This window comes from Grus americana, chromosome 1, assembly GCF_028858705.1.
Source record: "Grus americana isolate bGruAme1 chromosome 1, bGruAme1.mat, whole genome shotgun sequence".
Taxonomy (NCBI): Eukaryota; Metazoa; Chordata; class Aves; order Gruiformes; family Gruidae; genus Grus; species Grus americana.
The window spans coordinates 13750759-13773209 of record NC_072852.1 but is presented as its reverse complement, the minus strand read 5'-3'; the positions used below and the strand labels follow the sequence as shown (position 1 = coordinate 13773209).

Below are 22451 nucleotides of genomic sequence, written 5' to 3'. Positions count from 1 at the left end.
GCTGGATATTTTATTAAAAATACTGACAGTGATTTAGTCCATTTACTTCTCAAATCTTGTTTTAGTAGTTTAAATAGCATTCTGTATATCATTAATATTATTTATTCAATTTCATAATGAAAATTCAAAGTAATAGTTTTATTGACTGAATATGAAATCATGCATATTTATGAATAGGTTGATGCTTGGTTACATCTGTCCTGTAGGAGACCTTACAGCTGACAAAATCAGATGCAGAAGCAGCATGTGAAACAAAAAAAAAGGCCTACCTTCATATTTATGCTAATTTTTGGTTACTTATTGGTTTACATATTCTACATCTGTTTAAACGGCTATTGTCAGGAGTTATCCAATTTTAACAGTAGTTAAAAGTTATGTTCAACAAATTATTTCTGAAAATACTTTTTTGTTTTACCAGACACTTAAATCATGGTTACTTATTGTAACAAATGTCTTACCTGTTGGTGCATTTTTATTGTGCTACTCACATTAATGTATCTGAAATAGCTTCACCTAAGAAATCTGATTCTTGTTTTTTAAATAAATTTTTGCACCTATTTTAAGCAATCTATGCAATTTTAAGCAAATACAGCTATGTTTCTTCCAGTTGGCAAATGGTTCTATATTTTTATGATTAAGTTTAGACTTTACAGTCAGGCTGAATAAATAAATAAGGTATTTTTACAGGATTACAGTGAATTCAAAGTAAGTAGCCTTAAAATGTTGTGTTAGTGTTGTAGATTTTGTGCAGGATAAAACTTGGGTACTATTTTAGAATTAAAAGAGCATGCATCTGCCAGTAGGAGAAGAGTACTAATCAGTCTCTTCAGTAGTAACCAATTTAGGAGTATCAGTATCTGCCCAGATGGAAGCAAACAGTAAAGTGTTGGTGAATTTATTTGATCTAAAACCAGCTAACTCCAAGCACCTTTTTTATTTTCAGATAATTGTTATGGCCTGTCGAGAATTTGAAATGGGAAGGGTATGTATATGAAATACAAAAGTGAATAAGCATTGCCCATGCAGGGCAATATGCCAGTACCAGCAAAGCTTCATATGCCAAATCCATAACTGTAAAAATAATCTGCCAGATTGAATGAGAACACGTATCCTTATATTTGTGAATGTGACTGCTTTTCTTTGTTTATAGTGTTACATTATTATTTAAGAGTCATCTGGGTGGAATATGCATGTTTGTATACAGAACTGTACCAATGGTCTGTTTCTGGTCATGTCACTATGGAAAAAATCCTGCTCTTTGTGGGATGCAGGCCAACTATCAAAATCCTGAAACCTTCAGAATTTTCAGTCAATTGATACATAATACCTCTCTGCTATATTCTTATGACTTGAGAAAGAAAAAAAAAAAAAAAAAGTAGTGCTCCATAATTGTGAACTCCACTTTCACAAAAACTAAATGAGCTCTCATCACATACCTCTGTATGATGTGTGCACATATGTAGGCAGTCATGAAGCTCCCATCCTAATTTACAAAGTGTCTTTTGGCTATATTTATTGTCATCTGGGATTTTGGGTTTGTTTTTCTTTTAGATACCAAAAGAAAAGACATTTTACTATCTTAAAAGAAGTCCAGCAAGGCACCAGTAGGCAGATATTAAGGAAAAGCGCCGGATAAGAGAGAGAATAAGGCATTAGAGATTATAATTTTGTCTGCTCTGCTTCTGTTAATCATCATCTGTCAGTACTACACATGAATTAAATTACAATTTTTTGCTTTAACAGAAAAAATGTGAACGTTACTGGCCTCTGTATGGAGAAGCAGCTGTAACTTTTGGACCATTTCGTGTTTCTTGTGTAAGTATAAAGCTTTATAAATTAGTTTTGAAGGATTTAATGCTTTTGTAACTTAAAATAACTGTTCATCAAACAGTTTGTATTACAAAACAAATGCTTTTTTAATTGTTTTGTACCAAATTTTACACAAAGACTCTCAAAGGAATGCCATGGAAAACAATGTGTCTATATAAGCTGTGTGGTTTTTTGAATCCTCCATGCTTTTTTTTTTAATTTTTAAGTAGGGAACCTGTCTGCCTTGGTCTTGTATCTTTTTATGTATCATTTCTTTAGCTTTACTTGATGTAGCTTTGAATGTCTGTACTGTACTCAAGTAATCAAACAATATTCATGCAGTTGTTTCTCTCCGTTATGACTTGTGTGTTCTGGATGTGCATGAGAAATTAAAGTAATACTGCAATAGGTCATTTTCTTTAAGTTACATAAAATTAATTGGCATGAATAAAGAAAAGGCCAGGTTGGATGGGGCTTTGGGCAACCTGGTCATCTGGAGGGTGTCCCTGCCCATGGCACGTGGGTTGGAACTAGATGATCTTTAAGGTCCCTTCTAACCCAAACCATTCTATGATTCTATCAAAACAGAAACTAAATTCCTATTTTTTTTTTTTAAACTTGTTTCTGTTGGTAACAGATACAGGTTTATTTGAAAATACTTCCTTTGCTTCTATTGTTGCTTTTAAAATCAAAACAAAAATGAGTAGCAGATCACGATGAGGTCTGAATCTTTTCCTGGAAAATTCCCAGGGGGTAACTGTCAAGTAAGCTATGATTCCCGAAAGATGGAGGGAACCTGAACATTTCCATTGCATGTTGTGTCAGTGTTATTAGTGCTGATCTCTGAGCATAACTACTAGAGCCTCTTCCGGTTTTGATATTTGCTTGTAAATGGTAACATAAGGATTTCTGGCAGATGAATGGGCAGGAAGAAGGACTGTGGATCTCTCCTACACGAAGCACAGCAGGGAGTTGAGAAAGTAATCATTCTTCTGGCACCTGTCATCTCAGCATCACTCAAGACTATACCCCAATGGGTTTTTGCAATCATCTCTCTTCAGTAGAGAGTACTCTCTCTAGAGAGTTACTGGATAGTAAAAGAAGTCACGGTGCAATTACCATTTCACAGTAGGGGACCACTTACATAGCAGAAATTCACTTCATTAATTGTGAGGTTTTCAGGGTGTGGGTGAGGATACGGTGTGTGGCATCAAAACCAATATGATCAGCATTCCTTGGGTGTGGGATAGTATCTGGCTGCCTTTGTACACACCTGTTTATGTATATTTATTCCTTCCTGTTTTAAACACATTTGTGGCCTGTTTGTCCAACTTCTAGCTCTTGAAGTTGTGGTTGCATCATCAAGCCTTCACTTCTAGATGATGCCGAGGACCATCCAGCCTATCACGTTGCATTCAATGGCAGTCTAATTCCTTAAGGGAAGAGAATAGAAAATAACCCACATATAGGATGATCCTTCTCCTTGTACTTGTCCATCGCTAGAAGCTGGCTACACTAGCAGGACTTCCTTAATTGAGTGTTGCCCCTGGATTATCAATATTTTCATAATGCAGTGAATGATGAATTTGACAAACTTTTTTGTTTTGGGTTTTGGTTTTTGTCACTTATTTTTTCTGACATTCACATCATTGTGTTGTTGGAGGAAAACACTTCCTTGTGTCTTTATTTTTAATCTTACATCTGGTAGTTTAATCAGGTGCTATTATATTCTATTGGTTACAATTATGATAGGAATGAAAACTGGCATTAAAGTGTTTAATATAACTGTCATCAGTATAGATGATCTTAGCATGAACTTTTTACACTGGAGTTCATGATTGGCTGTAGCTGTTCACTTACTTTAAAACTGTGGAATTGATCCACTCGAAATGGATCTCAAAACTGTTTTTTCTTCTCCTTAACTCAAAGCTACTTCGGTTTGGACAGGAATTGCTGCTGTTTTCTAGCTTAAAGTGCTTTAAGGTGTTCAGAAAAAGCTAGCATGCCAGTTTATGGAGTTGTTGTTTAACCTACTTTGAAATAGTCTGCCAAGAATTAAGTACACTTCAAGTTCATCTTGTCAGGAAGGCATATACTTATAAATTTTAGTCTGTACAGATTCCTATATTAAATTGATTTTAAAATTGGCTTATAGGCTTCTTTGTTTGTTTGGGGATGTTTTTGGTGTGGTGGTTGGTTTTTTTTGTTTTGTTTTGTTTTTTTTTTCTTCCTCCTTCCCTGTACCTAGCAAGCAATGGTCAAATACCTGGCAAGTGTCTGTGAAAAGGGATTGTGTGTATGTTGTAACTGACTACTCAACTGTAGCAGAGAATGTATTACCTTTGGGTACAATGGTATATATGGGCTTGGCTGCTGCGAGCTGTGCACTGTTTCCTTTAAAGCTGCAAGGTATTGCAATTGTTTTCTTGATGGAAAATGGTAAATTTCCCGTAGAAGATAGGAACGCATTAAAGCATATATGCGGTCTCCTAAATTCACTGTGTGAAGCCGTAATGCTAAGCTTTTTAAGGCATCTTCAAATTGTGCTATTACTGAGTTTTGAGTACAGTAATATTGTTTGGCGTATACAGTATAAACTTTTCTTAGTGTTCCAAAGGCAGATTTGAAAATTCTGGGAGGTTAGAAGCTATGCTTTTTGGCCACAACCAAGATAATTACAGTGATCCATGTAGATGCACCCTTAATTGAAAATAATTGAAGGGAAAAAAATTGAAAGGAGATATCACTGTCCTGTGACAAGAGACTGAAGGTTATACAGCAGAAGCATTATAGAAGGATGGCTGTGGGAGGCAAACTGTAAATTAAATAAATGTATGGAGAAATAAAGCAAAAGAAGTACTTTGAAACACTCTTACAAGGATTTATTGATGGTTTCAGGAATAGGCTAGACACTAGTTTGAAAATCCACATTTTTATTTTAAGTAAAAGTAGCATCTTTCACAGGTATCTCGTATAGTAAACTAAGTTGCTGCTGTTTTAAAATCATTGTCTTGATTTCCCATCTTTTGAGAAAATTGTAGATAAACTGGTAAATTAAAAAAAGACATCTGAGTTTAAAGTATGTTTTTAGTTATATCCTATATGCTGCATATTGATCTTTTTTCCAATTCATTACTGTTTTCTCATGTTTAGGAAGCTGAGCAAGCAAGGACAGATTACTTCATTAGAACATTATTACTTGAATTTCAAAATGTAAGTATATGAGGACTTCTGGTCTCAACTTTAATGGTTGCGCAAAGATCTCTAAAATGATACAATGGAGGGAACTCAAGAAAATATATTCACTTCTTTAGGTGCTAACTCTGTATGTATGTAAATCGTCAGGTTTAGAAGTGATGTTAAAAGCTTAGTGTATAAGAAAAGAGTAGCGAAACTCTTTACTTGTCTTTTATGTATGTTCTTTGTTAGCCAAAGGTGTGTAATGGTCTTCAATAGCATGTGTTAACAGCTAAAAAGCTTCTGTCATCCTAAGAGAATTTCACTGTTTCCCCCAACTGAAAATATGATGACAAATTGAATCAAACTTGTCAAAAGAAACTGTTCCCTCTAGTTAGCTTATTTTTGTCTAAAGTATGTGTACTTGTTAGAATTCACCATGCACTTTCACTTATTGCCAAGAGAGTTTTTCAATGTTAAAAGATATTTCTGACGCCCATTTGTATACTTGTATTGCCAAATAAAAATAAAGCAAGAATGACAACTTAGTGATTTATTTTTTCCCAAAGTTTCTCACTCTACCTTGTAAAAAGTTACTCTTTTTGTAATTGAAATAGATATGAAAAATATGGCATGTTCTTGATTGAACTGAGTTGCATTGTCTCTTTGCTTAGTGAACTTTGGCATGGGGGAATTGTATGTGATACATTCAAGGGTCAAGATAGAAATGTACTTTTAAAAGTGAGCTCAAGACTTTGGAATTCTTGAAGGTTCAATATCTACTGTTCAAGGTGTAGAATTGGCTTACCAGACAAGTATTGTGGTAAACAATTCATTTACACTATTTAAATTGGCAACTGTAAGTGGTCACAATGAGTCTCTTTATGGAAGAAATTGCATTTATTCATCTCTAATGAAAACCTGTACTTCATAAACTGAGTATCAGTTACGTTAATTGTGAAAAGGAATTGTCATGTTTTCAGTGAAATAAAAGCACTTGCATTCTCATATAAGTGTTAAGAATGAATGATTTAAGCCTTTATTGCAAACTTAAATGTTGGATTTGAGGTGACTGTTTATTTTTCTGAAAAGCAACTGTCAGTAAATAAAAATAAGTTTAGAGCTATATCCTGCAAAAACATGAAGGTTGACAACAGTCTGTTTTACAGAATGCCTGTCATTTTAATTGGCATCCTGTATTAAGAAATTATTTATTACAGGTTAGTCTCACTTATAGTTGTGCTTGCTTTAGCAATGTTTTGTTCCATTTCAAGAACTGATATCACAACAGATATGAAAACTGCTTAATCATGAGAAAGGTAATTTTTGGGGGTAGTTTTGTCTGCAGTAGTTTGCTAGGTGCTCACAGTGAGATGAATGAACGTAATCAGTTCGTTTCCATTTAGTGTTTCCTGAATGCTCATAACTGACTGTGCTGTGAAACTTTTTAGATAACAGAAATTAACTGCATAACAACTGTGGGTTTTGCAACATTTATTGAAACGGTGCACTTAAAAACAGAACTGAAAAGATATCAAAAACCTCAAAGCAGAACTTACATTATGTTATGAGAACTGGTTACTTCAGAAACTGTAGCTACTTTATAATACTATACATGCAAATCACGTTCAGCTACTTGACTTCCATGAATTCTGTCCCAGTTAATTTTTATAGGATGCCTGTGTACCGCATAAAAACTAAGTAGTAACAAAAAGCTACAGTTTGCGTTTTGCTTTTGATCTTGGCAAAAAGCCCAAAGTTTGCATTCCTTTAAGGAGTAATGTAATTGAAAGGATTAACAAGATATGTTGATATTCAACCTATGCAGCTGATAAAATGATCTTTCTTCAGACTTAACTAGCAAACTTGCTTCAGGATTTCTGTAAGCACACATTTTGGTAATGAATTACAGACTTTTCATCTTTCTTTGAGGAATTCTAAATGCAGCCTTGAACCCCGGTAGGAAAATATGTATTAGTGGTATAAAGTAATATCCTTTTAAGTTCACTTTCTGGTTTTCCAGAATAATGGAAAGTTTTGTCACTTCTGTGAAATTTTCAATGGAGTATCATACAAGATACTATGCAAAAGAGTTTAAAATTCCTATAAATATACAAAGTTATTCTAGTTTCTAGGAAGAAAACCAGTTTGAAACTTGAAGATTATTTTAAGCTAAACCACCAGATTTCTTTCTTTAAAAGTGGCAGTGAAGAAAGGACTATGAAGGTTCCTTTTCATTTTTAATTTCCATATAAAAAGCATAAATTGAGATTTATTTTTTTTTCTGACAGTTCTGCTAATGTGAAAAATCACTGGGTTTGTCTCTTTAAGTGAGAGTTCTTGGTGGACCTTAATAGGCAGCTGTAACTTTTCTTCCTCTCTACTGATGACACTGGTTTTCAATAATCAGTTGAATTTTTAAAATTTATTTTCTCAGACTGGATTTTCTTTTGTTTTTAATAGCCAGTGCTTCCACAGGTCTGACAAAAGTAAAGCATCAAAAATAGTTGGTTCAGTTGGAAGACATGAATTTCCATGCTCAAAAGGCCAACTATGTTGTGTCTTAGTTAACTAAACAGATGGTAGCATAGGTCTTCAAACTTGTAATCTGTGATGTTGATCAAAAAAATTCATGAGCCTCTCTAGTACGTTACTTCCAGGGTACAGTAGAATTCAGAGGCGTGACAACAGCATGGAAAGGCGCAGTAGAACTAGCTGTACTGTGGATGGTTTGGATAATGATGAGAAAGAGGATTTGGTCTTTCAAGAATTCAAGTGCCTGAATAACCAGGCTGTTCTAAAGCCTGCTTCTTACCTTGTCTTCAGTACTACTGTAACATGAGCTAACTAGAATAAAAGTGTACCTAGTGTTGCAACTGTGATCCGTATTTAGATATGGCCTGAATTGTTTCTCTTATTTTCTTAATTTCCCTCTGCATGTGCACTCATGTGAACACACACATACACACTTTATTTTGTAACGTGACAAAACAACAACATTTTTTCCAATGTAAGTTACTGGAGTATGACTGGAAAAAGAACCTTTTATGGTGGTCTTTCCCTTTCTTCATCCCTTCCAAAGTTTAAGACTGTGAGGACAGAGAATCTTTCAACACAGTACAATGCTGTGGGCCCTTTAATTCATAGAGAGGGGCTTCTGTGACATGTCCCATAGTACTTTCTCCTATGTATTAGCTGCACTCAAAATGCTACTTCAGAATTTGCCTTTTGTTTTTATATGTGGTATAAGCTGTACATTTGGGTTTTTTTAATATAGTAAATGGCTTTGTCCACACTAAATGATGCAAAAAGTGAAGGTTCATAGAACTATTTCATACCAACTCTTAAAATATATAGTATCATTAACACCTTTCTCTCTCCCTCTCCCTTAGGAGACTCGTAGTGTGTATCAATTTCATTATGTTAACTGGCCTGACCATGATGTCCCTTCGTCTTTTGATTCTATTCTGGACATGATCAGCTTGATGAGAGAGTACCAGGAACACGAAGATGTACCAATCTGTATACACTGCAGGTATCAAATATATTTATTTTTTAAGTTTATATACATTTTAATTTTTTTTAATCTAGACTTTTGGTATGAGATGCACTAGTTTGATTCTAAATCACTATTTATTTATTTTAGTTTTCTAAAAAAGAGTATTTCCTCATGTCAAAATTTTGCTCAAAATCATAGTGTCTTCATTGACTTTAAACTTATGCCACAATTAAATTTTGCTTCTATTTCAGTTTAAGACAGGATATCAAACAGAAAATAATTAGTCTTTGAAAGGGAAACCATTCTGTGGTTCTTAAGGCATTTAAATCCTCATTAGGACAAAACAGACTTTGAAGATCACTGCAAATCAGATATGGGAGTGAATTCTCTATTCTCAATAGGTGAGATTACATAGCAGGTGCCATTGCTACCTAAGAGCTTTTCTGTCTGACTTCTAATGTAACAAAAAAAGATCTCTAATCAGCAGGCTGTAGTTTCTGGTTGGTAAGTTTTTGCTTCTGAGCAGCGGTTTCATCTTTGACCTGAAATTTGGCTAACAGAAGGACTGCTGAAACTAAACTGACATGAAAATGTTTTGGTGAACTGACAGTTTCTGATAATTTCTCTGGACAGTTCTTGCCTATGATATTTGATAGTTTTTAAAGCAACAGAAGTTAATGTATTATATATCAGAAAACCAGAATTCAGATTCATAAGCCAGCAAGTGTTACATTGTTGGGGGCTTATTAACTCTTTAGAGCTTGGTTATTCTCTGAAAGTGTCTATAGAAATCTACTGTCTTTAGCTACATCCCTTTCACTCTAATTGAGGTCTAAAACCATAAGAAACTTACTGAGCACTGAAATCCGTTTCACTTTGCCCTGTTTCTCTTGAATGTCAGTACAGTTGTGAAAGTTGGTTCTTTACAACGGTATAATTATAATGTAATAAATATGCGTGCGTTGTAACTCTTCATGTGTAAAATAGAAAAATTCATACTATTAGGAAGAATAAATGTGATAATTCACTGTCATTTTTTATAATTTTCAGATTTAAGTTTTTTAGATAAAAAGCACAAAATACAGATATGATACTAAATCAGAAAAATATGGGAAGCCTTTAAATGTTTTCTGTTCTGCCATTTAACATATCATTAAACTCAGACAAAATCCCTACTGTTTAAGCAGTGGTAGCTAGGAATAATGTGACAAAAAAGGCAATAAAAATGTCAACATTGAAGCATCTTTTGTGATTGCAGTACCAAGTGGCTATGAAAAACTTGCATTAAAATTTTCAGTGTTCCATTTGCATTTTGTACTGCTAATTTTTTATTTTTAAGACACTATAGTGTCAGGTTGAGTGAGCTAAAAATGACAGTTGAGGGATTTTAGGTTGGGTTTTTTTTTCACATGGACTCTGGAAATATAAAGCTTATAGTGTCTTTTTAACAAATTAAAATAATTTCTAACATACCTAACTGTTTATGTTCATAGTGCAGGGTGTGGAAGAACAGGAGCCATCTGTGCTATAGATTATACGTGGAATTTGCTTAAAGCTGGGGTAAGGAATCTTAAAAGAAGAAATTTGGTGGCATTCTGTCATTTCATAACAGTGATTGATTGAGCTCCCAAATGTTCTAAAATAGTGGAATGTTTAAGACATTCTGGAACTTGTTTGACAGGTTGGATGTCTAGTTTCATTGCATTCATGCTTTAATATGAACTTCCTTTGACAGCAACTTTTTGTCTAAAAAAAGTCACTGTAAAATTCTAAATTTTTTTTTAATATATTTCAATGTAAAGTGATTTCGAATTCAACTTTTTCAATGTCTCTGCTTAATCTTGCAGCTCCTAAAGCCTGATTTTTCAAATATACAGGGATAACTTTATTCTGGGATTTTTAGGTTATGAAGCATCATTAATGTTGCAGTGTCATATAATGCTTTCATTGAATATCTCATTTTCAAAATACTTGAAATGCTCTCATCTGGTCTAAATCAAATGTTTAAAACCAGTTCTGGAGAGGAATTGCTTTTTTCAAAAAAAATTGAATAGTTGCAATGTGGAGCGAACAGATTGGCTTTACCTACAAAAGTTAAACATACTTTTGGATGTCTAACAGCTTTTTGTATGGCAGTTCTGATCAACAGTTATGTCAATGTAATTGACTTCCTTCTGTATTTCAGAAAATACCTGAAGAATTCAATGTATTTAATTTAATACAGGAAATGAGGACACAAAGGCATTCTGCAGTGCAGACAAAGGTATAGCTTGTTTTAAAATCAATCTTTATCATGTGATAACATACCATCATTCTTCGTAAAGATCTTGTGAACTAACTTTTATCTGGTAACCTACTACAGGAGCAGTATGAACTTGTCCATCGAGCCATAGCACAACTCTTTGAAAAGCAACTGCAAAAATACGAAAGTTGTGCAGACTGGAAGATTGCAGATGGAGTGGTATGTGTCTTTCCCATATGAGTTTCAATCAGTTGTAGCTGTTAGCTTCTGATTGAGATTTTGCTGTAAAGTCTAGTTTTTAAAGTTAAATGTTTAGTGTTGTTAAGGTACATACAGAACTTATTTGGACTACAGGTGGGTTTTGCTGAGTAAGGACAATTAGCCCGTACTCAGCTTACACTGAGGACTTGGTTGTAAAAGTTGCTTCAGATAGTTAAAGGAATATTTACCACGTATAGCAAATGCAATTGCAGTGGCGGAAGTTACAGAAAGAATTCTAGTTCGGATGAAATGCAGGAGACTAACTCAATATTTAAATTGTGAAATGTGCCCTTACCTTGGTGAGGTAGCAGTAGCTGACAGCTGATCTGTTGCTTTGATTGGCAGTACTTGCCCCAATTCTGTTATATTGGCAGCAAATGAAATTTTGTCTAAGCTTGACTTTCTGTAAATTACTTGTGAAACACTATGATAAAGAGCAAGTTAAAAATAAAAACCCCAGCCTACATACACATATATTTCTATAGAAATAAAAATAAATAAATGCACATGTGTGTATATGTGTGTGTATATATATTAATTCTGTCTGATCTATGTTTGACTTAAATTCTTGAAAGAGAAGAACTTCATCGAAGTTTTCCTTTCTTCCTTCCCCCAGTGTGGTGTTGGGCCCAGTTTTAAACTAGTAGATAAGCATTGATCTGACTCTTCAATACAGGCTTAGATTTTACGTGCTGTTGTGTCTCAGTCTTGGCCCAACACAGCCTTGATGTAGCTGAGCAGGACTGACAATGAATGATCTCATTAAGTTCTCATATTGTGTTGAAGTACTATTTGCACTGGAACAGACTGGGGGAAAGAAAAATAACTTAAAATTGCCTTTGTCAGGAAGCTTCATACTCTACCCTTTTAACAAAGGAAAAAAAAAAACCCTTGGAAAAATACTGTTCATTGGTAATCATGGTATTTGAGGATTTTTCCGTCTTTCTGTCATTCCACGTTAAATTTCATGTCCCCTAGGTTTTTTCCCTTTTATGTTCAGATATGTTTTCTTGGCTACTGCTGGGCACTATGTGGAAAATGGCTTTTTGGATCAATTATTCTTTCTCTCCCCCACAGTCCAGAACTGGACTATCCTTGGACTGTGTTTTGTTTATTCGATAACTTTATCTGTCCTTTCAGTACCTAATCAGTATAGGCTCTATAGCTCCCTAGAGGGAGTATGAGTAATATCTTCCGGACCCTTTGAAATATCTGGAAGCAATTTTAAATCTGCCTTATTAATAGGCATCCATTTAATTTTAGGGGTTTAGCTGTTCTATACTGTGCTTTCTGAGAAGTCTAAAATGTTCTTCATTCTTGGAAAAAAGGCATATACCCTTCTGTTAACTCCTAAGAATTTGTATCAGTTCATGGAATAGTTCTGAGGTCTTTAGTCATGACAAGAAACCTCTGAGGAACTAAATGAAGTATGGATGGAGCATAATTTATTATAGATTTGATATTCAGCCTAGCTGGTCTGTGGATTTTCATTTCATTTCTGAGGAATGAGCATGATAGAGTTCTGAATGTGCAGATTTATTAGCTTTGTACAGATGTGATTCTTAATTACTTGAGTTCTGGTCATAAAATAACAGGCAGATCAGTCTACTGTACCTTCTGGCTATTGAACTTTGATCTGACCTGTGTCTGCACTCTTATGTAGAATCAAAAATGTCTCTCTTATTTACATGTATTCCAGAACATCTGGATAAGGAGGTGACACAGTCTATATCAGTCTACTGATACTATGTCTGTAAACAAGGCAAGTTCTGTCTGTGAAGAATTGCACATCTTAGAGATTCGAGTGACTGAGTAATAAAACAAACAACTAGATTATGGATAGGTAATGTGTATGGAGGGTGAGACAGGGAGAAATCCCAACTCTGAATATGCAGCGATGGAGTGTGAGTTATGAGTGTTGAATTTTGCTTTGAAATCATCTTGGTTATAACCAATAAGTTGTAAAGGAAATGGAATTTTAGCAATTATTTTGAAATTAAGACCAGAGAATGTAATGTCATTGTGTGGATACCTTGCAACTTGAATACTGTCTGCAGGTCTGGTCTGCTTATCTCAAAAGCGTATTACAGAATTCAAGCATTAAAAGTTTGGACAAGGATCGAAGGTGTCAGACGTCTCCCATCTGAAGAACAACCAGATTGAGCTGAAAAGAAATGGCTTAAGTTAGATATGATAGAGGCTAAGTAACAGTGAAAAGCTGATTTCTATTAACCTTTTCTAAAGGGTTTCAATGAAACCTGGCAGACTTGATATAAAAGGAAGTAGTTCTTCGTTCAGCATGAAGCTGCAGAGGTCCTTGCAGCTGAAAGCCTGTAGCTTTGAGGTGAATATCTCATCATTCTGGAATCTTCTTCCGTGAATTTGCCCAACCTCTGACCTATGAAATTCCAGATTTACAAATCATTGGAGAATACCCTAGAGAAGGATCCCTGTATGCCTGCTCTGTCATTCTTCCCTGTATGTTTCCTTTTGTTCACTGCTGGAAACAGGGCAAAACCAATCTTTCAGTCTGACTAGGTACAGCCTTTTTTGCATTAGGAAATGATGCTTCTTCATATTGTAGCTTGAATGTTTCTGTAGGAGGGTTGAGGAAACAAGTCTCATAGGTAGAATTCCTGTATCTAAAAATTTGGCACTTAAAACCAAATTTGCTACTATTCATTTTTTAGTTAGGAAATTTGCCTTCAGGGAATCAACTGGTGTAGGCTTGGCTTCTGTTTTGGTTATGTGAAGTAGAAGACTACCTTATAAATCCAGTTAAGTATCTGCTTGTAGCTTTAACCTGATTCTCAAAACTTTGAGCCTCACTTGAGACAGCATTTTTGCTATTCTGACAAAGCTCCCTTTTTTCTTCAGTGAGTGTTACATAGCATCTGTTGTATATAACATCTGGTTTTCCCCAGAAATGTTGCAGTTCTTTTTAACTAAGATACATCCCAGAATGTTTGTTTGGTTTTTAAAAGGAAACAAACTCTGATGCAGAAAGTTTTCAAATAACCTCATTAAATATAATGTAATATTCTGAGGTTCCTTCCCAGATCTTGCTCTGCCTACAGATGCTACAGCAACTATGGAATTGTGAACATGTGAATGGTTTTAATTATGTTTAGTGGAAACAACTCCAAATCAAAAAAATGTGCCTACTTTTGGATATATTACTGAGAGTTATATAGGAGATACCACTGAACTTTCATTTATTATATTCCAATAGTACTCTGAAGAGTTGGAGTACTCTGTAAGGTTGGTTTCATGGTTTTGTTGTCCAATTGTCGTTCCCATTTCAAGCAGTGTTTGAAATTAATTGAGTTACCTAACCTTTGTAAGCAGCGTTTGCCAGTAACATCACAGTACAAAGTTAATCTGATTGGCAATGAGTAGCAGTATTCATAGGGAAGTAGCTTAGACACCATCCTGAACGTGTGCCCTGCTGGAGACAATACTGTAGAAAGTCAACAAAAACCCCACATGCAGTGTTTGAGAATAGAATTACAATAGGGTTAGAATTTCTATTAGAATTTGATAGAAGGATTCAAAACCATGTAGAAAATGCGCATATGATATAGTATAATGTAGTAATTGTGTAAACTGTATGGTAAGAGTATACGTATTGTGAAAGTATAGAACTATAAATGTGCTTAAAATAATATTAATTATGTAAATGAAATTATATGAAGAAAAGCTTTCTTCAGATACCAGATAAAGTACTTTCAACAGTCCCCACAGTAGCCAAATTTCAGGCAAATATGAAATTGCCGCTCAGAAGCGGGTTTTTTCTGATAAGAAAAACCGCAGGTGCTAAGCTTGATAATCAGAACTATTCCCCCCCACCCCGTAGCAGGACTCTTAAATTATTTAATTAAATTGGAACTCAGTCTCAGACTTGGCCCCCTTCCCATTGAAACTCTTGATCATATTGTCATGTATTTGGAGTCATTAACTGTGTGCTTCTTGCCATCCTTGGTTTTGTCAGTACTGCTGGGAAAATATTACACTTGGTTTTCTGTTTGGAAGCTTTGAAACATATGTGAGCTTGGTTAGTCTTTATCATCTGATAAGATATTAGTCAGATTTGTATCAGTAGACTATTTTATGAGTTACTTGAGAGGCATCTCTGTGATCTGAAGTGAACCATGGTTGACTTGGAAAATCTCAATCAGATGGAATTCCATCAAGTTGGATGTTCTGTATGTAGAAAAAGGAAGATTGATTAAAAGACAAACAATAAAAAGTTTACTATCTCTTTAAAAGTATTTCTTGTTGAATTTTCTCTTGACAGTAACAAGTATGTTACAGTACTGCAAGTCCTTGTTTTACCCTTATCCACTAATAGAAGCTTGTATTAATAAACACTTTCTCCAAAATATGGCATTGCTAGTAGTCTCAAGCATCTCTTGCATTTCTTCCTGTAAAAGTGACAGAATTCTGTTGCTGTGGTTGATTCCACTTTTAGAAGCTGTGGAGGAATTGGCTCCTGTAAGAATGTTGATATTCAAAACTATATTAGTGGTTTGGAAAGTTTAAGTGAAAAGACTTTGCTGTGCAAATTCTCTTTGCTGTTTTGCAGTTTGGAAAGAGATTTTTGGCCGTTGTAGCATTCTGAAGAATCACGTATGTCTTCAGAGACATTTATCTTGTTTGCCTATGCTTGGAAAGTTTTATTTAATCTGAATCATTTGAATGTATCATTTCAGTCTGAAGTATTTCTTTTTATCTGCTGATGCTCTGTGGTTCCCATGCTGCTTTATGATAAGGGCAAAAGGAATGCCGCAATTCCTTTTAAGGGAATCCATGAGATTACTTCTGGAAGAGTCTTTGCAGTAAATTTGCTAGTACTTTACCAGTACAGAAAGCTTCTGAATGACATGAAATATTTCCGCTGTGAGTTCCAAAAGAAAATTATGCATTGCAATTCCTGGGCAAAAGGTTTTTGAATTGCAGGCAATGCCTGTGAAATCTCAGTCTAAAACTGTGATCCTCTAACTGCTCAGTTAGTGACAGCTCCTCTTGGTGATTCAGCTATTGGAGGAAGGAGGTGGGGGGAAAAAACCCCCACCCTTGGGGGATGGTAGCACAATTTAGGTCACTTTAGCAAGTTGAATTCAGACACTGCATCTGCCATGAGAATGCCTTGTTCCTCTGCATTACCACAGGAAGATGAGTTACTCTGTATTGTTGTAGACTAGATGTAATCTACACTTCGAAGTATTTGGCTTTATGGTCTTTTCATTTGTTAATGTAGTCTTTCATAGACAGATATACACACTTTTCATATCTATAAATATAATTTAACAGAATTCCTAGAAATTCCTAACTATGAGCATTTTCATTTGACGTGAGTAGCTGCTCCCCCAAATCAACGAGGACATTGGAACTCTTGAACTGTTCAGCAGTTGATGTATATAGAGGCAAAGGTTGGGGAAAGCTTCTATTCTTTTGTTTACCCACATATTGTTAATGCTTCTGTTTTATCATGGTGAGAAGCCTGCCACAATGGGATGTGTATCTTCTGTAAGAAAGCAGGGTGCTGCACTGAACACTTATTTGACTGAATTGCACATTAGTTAATTCATATTTTTTTGAAAAAATAGTTCTATATGATGACCCTTGTGAACTACATATGTTGTCCTGGTTTTTCTAAGCCGATACTTTCTAAAATTGTATTGTGCCTGAGAATGCAACATCTGTCTAGAGAAGCAAGAGAGTGACTGATGCCGATAAGCCGTGATTAGGAAGGCTGGAAGGCTTTTTCTTAATACTGCCATCTGCTCTTCTCAACAGATGATGTCATCCCTGTGAGATACCCTACATTCGCTTTTACAGTTGAGCTTTCTCTGTTCTACTCCATGCTAGTTGTTCTACATGTTTGCCAGTTCACTTATTTTGATATATGACAGAAGGGGAAATCTGTGAGTTGGGGTCACTTGAGGGTGCTCAAAATACCAGTTGTTCACTGTCTCTCGTGACATGGAACTGAGAGCAAGTAACAGACTTGCTCCAAGAGTTCAGCAAGCAGTATTTCTTCAGTTAAAAACAAGAGATCCAGTAGTAACTGAGCAGGATTACTTAAAAATGCTGCAGCAGCATGAAATTGATATGAGCACTGTTTTCTTTCCTGCATGGGTTAATGCATTTGGTTACTGCCTTAAACTTTTATAATCTTTAACTTTTGAAGTAAAAATCCTTCACTTACTGGGGAATGAGTTGTTTAAAAGTAAAGGAAGGCTTCACAGAAACATCAGTCCATTGAGCTAATTAAAGTAGTGAAGTACCTCTGTTTTGGCGACAATAAATTCCTGCAACAGTCTTGCTCCTGATTTAATGTGACTAGAACAGAGTCAACTGATCCTGATTTTAACCTAATGCAGAAGTGAAAGCTTTTGAACACATATCTGCCTGAAGCCTTCCCAGTGTATGAAGCTGGGGTGACCACTGACTTCTCTTCTGGGGTTGAATTTAAAAATACCATTTTGCCTGTGTATGTTTGGGGTTTTTGGTTGGGTGTTTTAATTTTTTTTTTAAGGAATTGGTTTTGTAAATTCTCTGTGGTTGTGTATGTGCCTCAGATATTTGAGTTTATACATATTTTTGCAAGGTATATCCATATGTTTTATGACTAGTATCAAAAATGGCAGTCCCTCTTCAGCCTGTCTCAACTAGAAACAGCTTCTTACTGTATACATAGAGTTTAAAAAAACCTTTGGCATATGTTAGCTTCTTTAATAGGTATTTTCTTCCGTGTTGGAGAAAAGTATATCTCAGGAAACATTTTGTTCACAAACACGTCACTTTGCAAACACAGAAGGACAGGGATGCAGCTGCTGGTTTGTCTTCTGGACAAGTTAGTCTTCACCACAGCCAACGGGCATACCCTTTCCCTTGCCAGTACCTTTTAGAAAACTGAGCAAGTAAATAAGAAATCTGTTCCTCAAAACTTCTGTGCTAGCAGTACAGAACTGGAATACTTTTCTGATCTGTTGTAGGATGGAGAAGTTGGTGGTAAGGGGGAGGAATTCTTCCTGTGGAGTCTGTCTCACTCTAATATCTCTCTGCCTTATGAAACGTGGATGTGCTGTGGTGCTGAAACAGGTGAACAGCCTGCTCTGTTCTCAGGATGCAGTCGCAGTACTTTCTAACACTAGTTGCTAGTACTCATGATTAAGGCCAGCTTTTTTAGTAGAATATCAATGCATTTAGGGCTACCCATAGTAATGACTACATATGGGAGAGACTCAGGGTTTACTTTGCACAACTCAGGGAAGGGGGGAGGAACATGACAACCATTGAGCAGAAAATGGAATTGCTGCTGTTGGATACAGTGAACCTCAGCATCTTTGGCACCAACTTTCAGAATGGTTCTCCGCCTGAATGAGGGCAATAAAATTAATTTTCATGTATGTGAAGGGCAAGACAGTCTATACGGTCACCCATTACCTGATGTCAAAAAAGCTGGAAATTGCTTTTCTGCATATTTTAGAGGAGGTTTGTTAGAGGGGTTGGATGTCCATGTCCCATGGTAATGTTTCATTCCATCAATGACCGTAAAAAAAAATACGAGGTTTTGTTGTTTTTTTAAAAAAATTATCATGTCTGCAATAGTTTGCAGCTAGATTTTAAAAGTCCTCTTGTTTTTCAGTAAGTTGTGGAAAAGTGACAAAGGACTTAAAAGGGTAACTTTGTTCCTAGATAAAATAACAAGATCCTGCATTCAGTTTACAGATCAAGCATAGTATTCGTAATACTTCTTTTTTAATGTCTCATTAGCCATTTTTGTCATTCTACTCTTTCGGACAGTAACATTTGAACACTTATGTCTTGATGACAGCACTTTTTTCTGAGAATGATTGTTAAGGTAGTGCTGATGCAATAAATCTCTGAAGGCGCTTGACTTGCAACCAGTGGTTTTTATTAAAAAGCTAGAATGATACAAAACCCAGTACATGAAATGTTTTATAAACCTAGTTCACAGTAGAGCTGCAGAAAGAGGGAGGTGATTCTGCCCTGCTACTTTGCTCTCATGATATCCCACCTGGAGTACTGTGTCCAGTTCTGGGGTCCGCAGCACAGGAAAGACATGGACCTGTTGGAGGGAGTCCAGAGGAGGGCCACAAAGATGATGAGAGGGATGAACACCTCCCTGATGAGGAAAGTCTGAGAGAGTTGGGGTTGTTCAGCCTGGAGAAGGCTTCGGGGAGACGTTATTGTGTCTTTTGAATACTTAAAGGGGGCTTATAAGAAAGATGAGGACAAACTTTTTAGTAGGGCCTGTTGTGATACAATGAGGGGTGATGGTTTTAAACTAAAAGAGGGTAGATTCAGACTAGATAAAAGGAAGACTTTTTTTTTACAATGAGGGTGGTGAAACACTGGAACAGGTTGCCTAGAGAGCTGGTAGATGTCCCATCCCTGGAAGCATTCAAGGTGAGGTTGGACAGGGCTCTGAGCAACCTGATGTAGTTGAAGATGTCACTGCTCATTGCAGGGGAGGTGGGACTAAATGACCTTTAAAGGTCCCTTCCAACCCAAACTATTCTATGAGCCTATGAACACCAACCAACCTTGGTTGACTGCAGTGGGAGCTTCAGTTGTGGTCATCTAAATGCAAAGTGGCTTTTATCTGCTAATTGAATCTCACTAAAAAAAGCAACTGTATAGTTACAGCCAGTGGTCAGCAGGACAATGAACTCCCTGTGTAATTTGTCTGAAAGGGCTAACACAAGCCATCAGTATAGGAACAATAGGGTATTTCTGATGGAGTACTTCTGGAATATTGTATTGGACAGCTAGTTAATGAGGGGTTTAGTGAAGAACAATAAGAAAGATTAAAAGACTTTTTTCTTCACAGGAAAAGTTTCACATAATACACTGAGGAGTAGAATTTTGTGATAGACTCTTCATGCTAGCAGACAGCGATATAACTGCTTTAAAGCTAGTAATGGAAATTAAAAACATGTAACTAATGAGTGTAAATTTAAGTGAGGATAGTTAGCTGTTGAGATAACTTATGTATTGCTTATCTTCCAAAGCTGAAAATGCTTACCAAATTCAAGTGCAACTATTACATTTGAAGCAGAAATTAACAGGGAATTCCCTTTTGTTTTTTAAAACCAGAGAAGGTCCGTCTGTGTCACCCAATCTGAACAGGTAGGCTGGCAGGTAGTAGGTCCTGTTGCATGAACCTGGCGTTGTGCTTTGAAGTATATTACACAGATTTGAGATGTTTGTGGTTCTTTTTTTAAATAGTTTTTCAAAAGAAAACTCCTGCAAGAAAAGCCTTTAGTTAAAATATGTATTAAACTCAAGACAACACTCAGGTCCTCCTTGGTTTTGTTGGGTCTTTGGCTGTGGCATGTGTATGGAAATGGGTATATCAGCTTTAGGCTCTTGCATGTTCTGTTTCCATTTGTTTACATATACATTTGTAGATGTTTCTACTGAGTCTAGCTGGATTGGAGTTAATATTCTTCATAGCCACTCTGGGGTGCTGTGTTTTAGATTTGCGACCAAAACAACGCTAATGACACGCTAATGTTCCAGCTATTGCTGAACAATGTTTGCACAGTGTTTCTTACTCTGCCTTCCCAGTGAATAGACTGGGGGTGCGCAGGAGATTGGGAGAGGACACAACCAGGCAGATGACCCGCACTAACCAAAGAGATATTCCGTAACACCATATAACATCATGCTCAGCAATAAAGAGGGAAAAGAGAGGGCTTCAGTGAGGTTAGGCATCTTTTGCTCAGGACCTGGCTGGGCATAGGTCTACCTGTGGGAGGTGGTGAATGATTGCTTTTGCATCACTGGTTGTGTGTGTTCTCTTTCTCTCTTCTCCCACTTTGCTGATTAAACAATTTTATCTTGCCCCACAAGTTTTCTTGCCTTCATTCTTCCTTTCTTCTTCCTCCATCTGGGATGGGGAGGGGGAAGAAGTGAGTGAGTGGCTTTTGTGGTGCTTAGCTGCCTACCAGGGTTAGCCCACAACAATAGTTTACATCTATATACATATAGATGTGTGTGGATACGTATACTAATAAACATATACACATATGAAATGTATCTTTTATATTTATAGTCCTCCTAAAATGAAATTAAATAAAAATCTTCATGCTTTGCTAAGTTAAACTTCATTGTTTGCAAATAGGAGATGATTTGAAAATGTTTTAGAACAATGCATTAAATCTTGTCCACTTGTCAATTTACAGTAGCTGAAATTCTCCTTTTCCTGCTGCACTGTAGATTAGTCTTATCTTCAATGGACTGATTGTGCAAGTGAAAATAATTAGACTGACTGGAAAAAGAATGACTTCAATAGGAATAATTTGGAGGGCATAAGGGAGCTTGCTCACTACTAACTCGAAAAAATAGCTTTTGAGAATTCTCTCTAGTGGATCATACAATTACATGTGAAACAATGTTTTAATCAGAAAAAATTTAAGTTGGATGCACAAAATATAAAATAATACTGTGAATTTAGAGTAGAATTTAATCTGTATGTAACTTTAAGTGTTCTCTATGATAGACAAAAATATGTAATATTGTCATACATTATTTTCAAGTATCATTATAGATATTTCGACCTTACAGATTACGTATTGTATGTATCAGCTTTACAGCTATGAATGAAAACTTTTTCTTTTAATCAGGATGAAAATAATACAGAGAATGCTGTCAGTTCTTCAGATGCTGAGAAACAGGATTCTCCTCCACCAAAGCCTCCACGGACCCGCAGGTAGTTAACCATGTTAATATACTATTTTAAGCTGACAGATTGACACGCTTCATGAATAAAAAGTAGAGTAAAACTACTGATACTATAAAGACTTTTAAGATGCAATTTTTTCTGTTTATAAAGAGCAACATACATAATACAAATAGAAATCTTGTAAGTGACTCTGTAAATATAAGCTTTAATATCTTTGCAAGGTATATATTTGAATATACCAATCTTGCAATGACTACATGTGAGTAGACAAGCATACCCCTTTGGTAGTAAGACACATTAGATCTACTCGTGCTTTCATTCTGCTAGTTGATAGTAGCAAAAACATACTTCAAAATAGGCTCAAATAATGACTGAACTCTCATTTTTGGATGCAATAATACCCATTTATTCAAGAAAACGTTACCTCACAGACGAGTACTGCTACTGACTAGAGTATGCCAACAAAATGCTTTTCTTTTTGAGAGGAAAAATTGGTCTCACCAATCCTTCATTCAACAGAGGAAAATCCTCTCTAGCTCTTAAAATACATAGACGTGACTTTAAGGAAGCCAAAAATAAATCTGAACTAACTGATCTGTCTGCCTAAAATGGGTACCCAATCTGCGTGTTAGCTGAAGAAGCAATTCTCCTGAAGTACCTAAGTTCCCTAGCTAGTTTCTGGAAGGCTTATAGGGCCTTTGCCAGGTGATTGTGCCTGTGCTACATTGCCTGTAGTTGGACAT

The 22451-nt window shown here is 35.8% G+C and overlaps 1 protein-coding gene across 1 annotated transcript in view; it reads left to right on the top strand.

Moving 5' to 3' along the window:
- PTPN12 (protein tyrosine phosphatase non-receptor type 12) overlaps positions 1-22451 on the top strand; it is an 81391-nt gene that overhangs the window by 39685 nt on the left and 19255 nt on the right. The window contains exons 5-12 of the mRNA XM_054840421.1: positions 944-982; positions 1744-1815; positions 4963-5022; positions 8379-8521; positions 9979-10045; positions 10671-10748; positions 10848-10946; positions 21650-21735. Coding sequence (XP_054696396.1) covers positions 944-982; positions 1744-1815; positions 4963-5022; positions 8379-8521; positions 9979-10045; positions 10671-10748; positions 10848-10946; positions 21650-21735 — 644 coding nt within the window. The remainder of the gene's footprint in view (positions 1-943; positions 983-1743; positions 1816-4962; positions 5023-8378; positions 8522-9978; positions 10046-10670; positions 10749-10847; positions 10947-21649; positions 21736-22451) is intronic.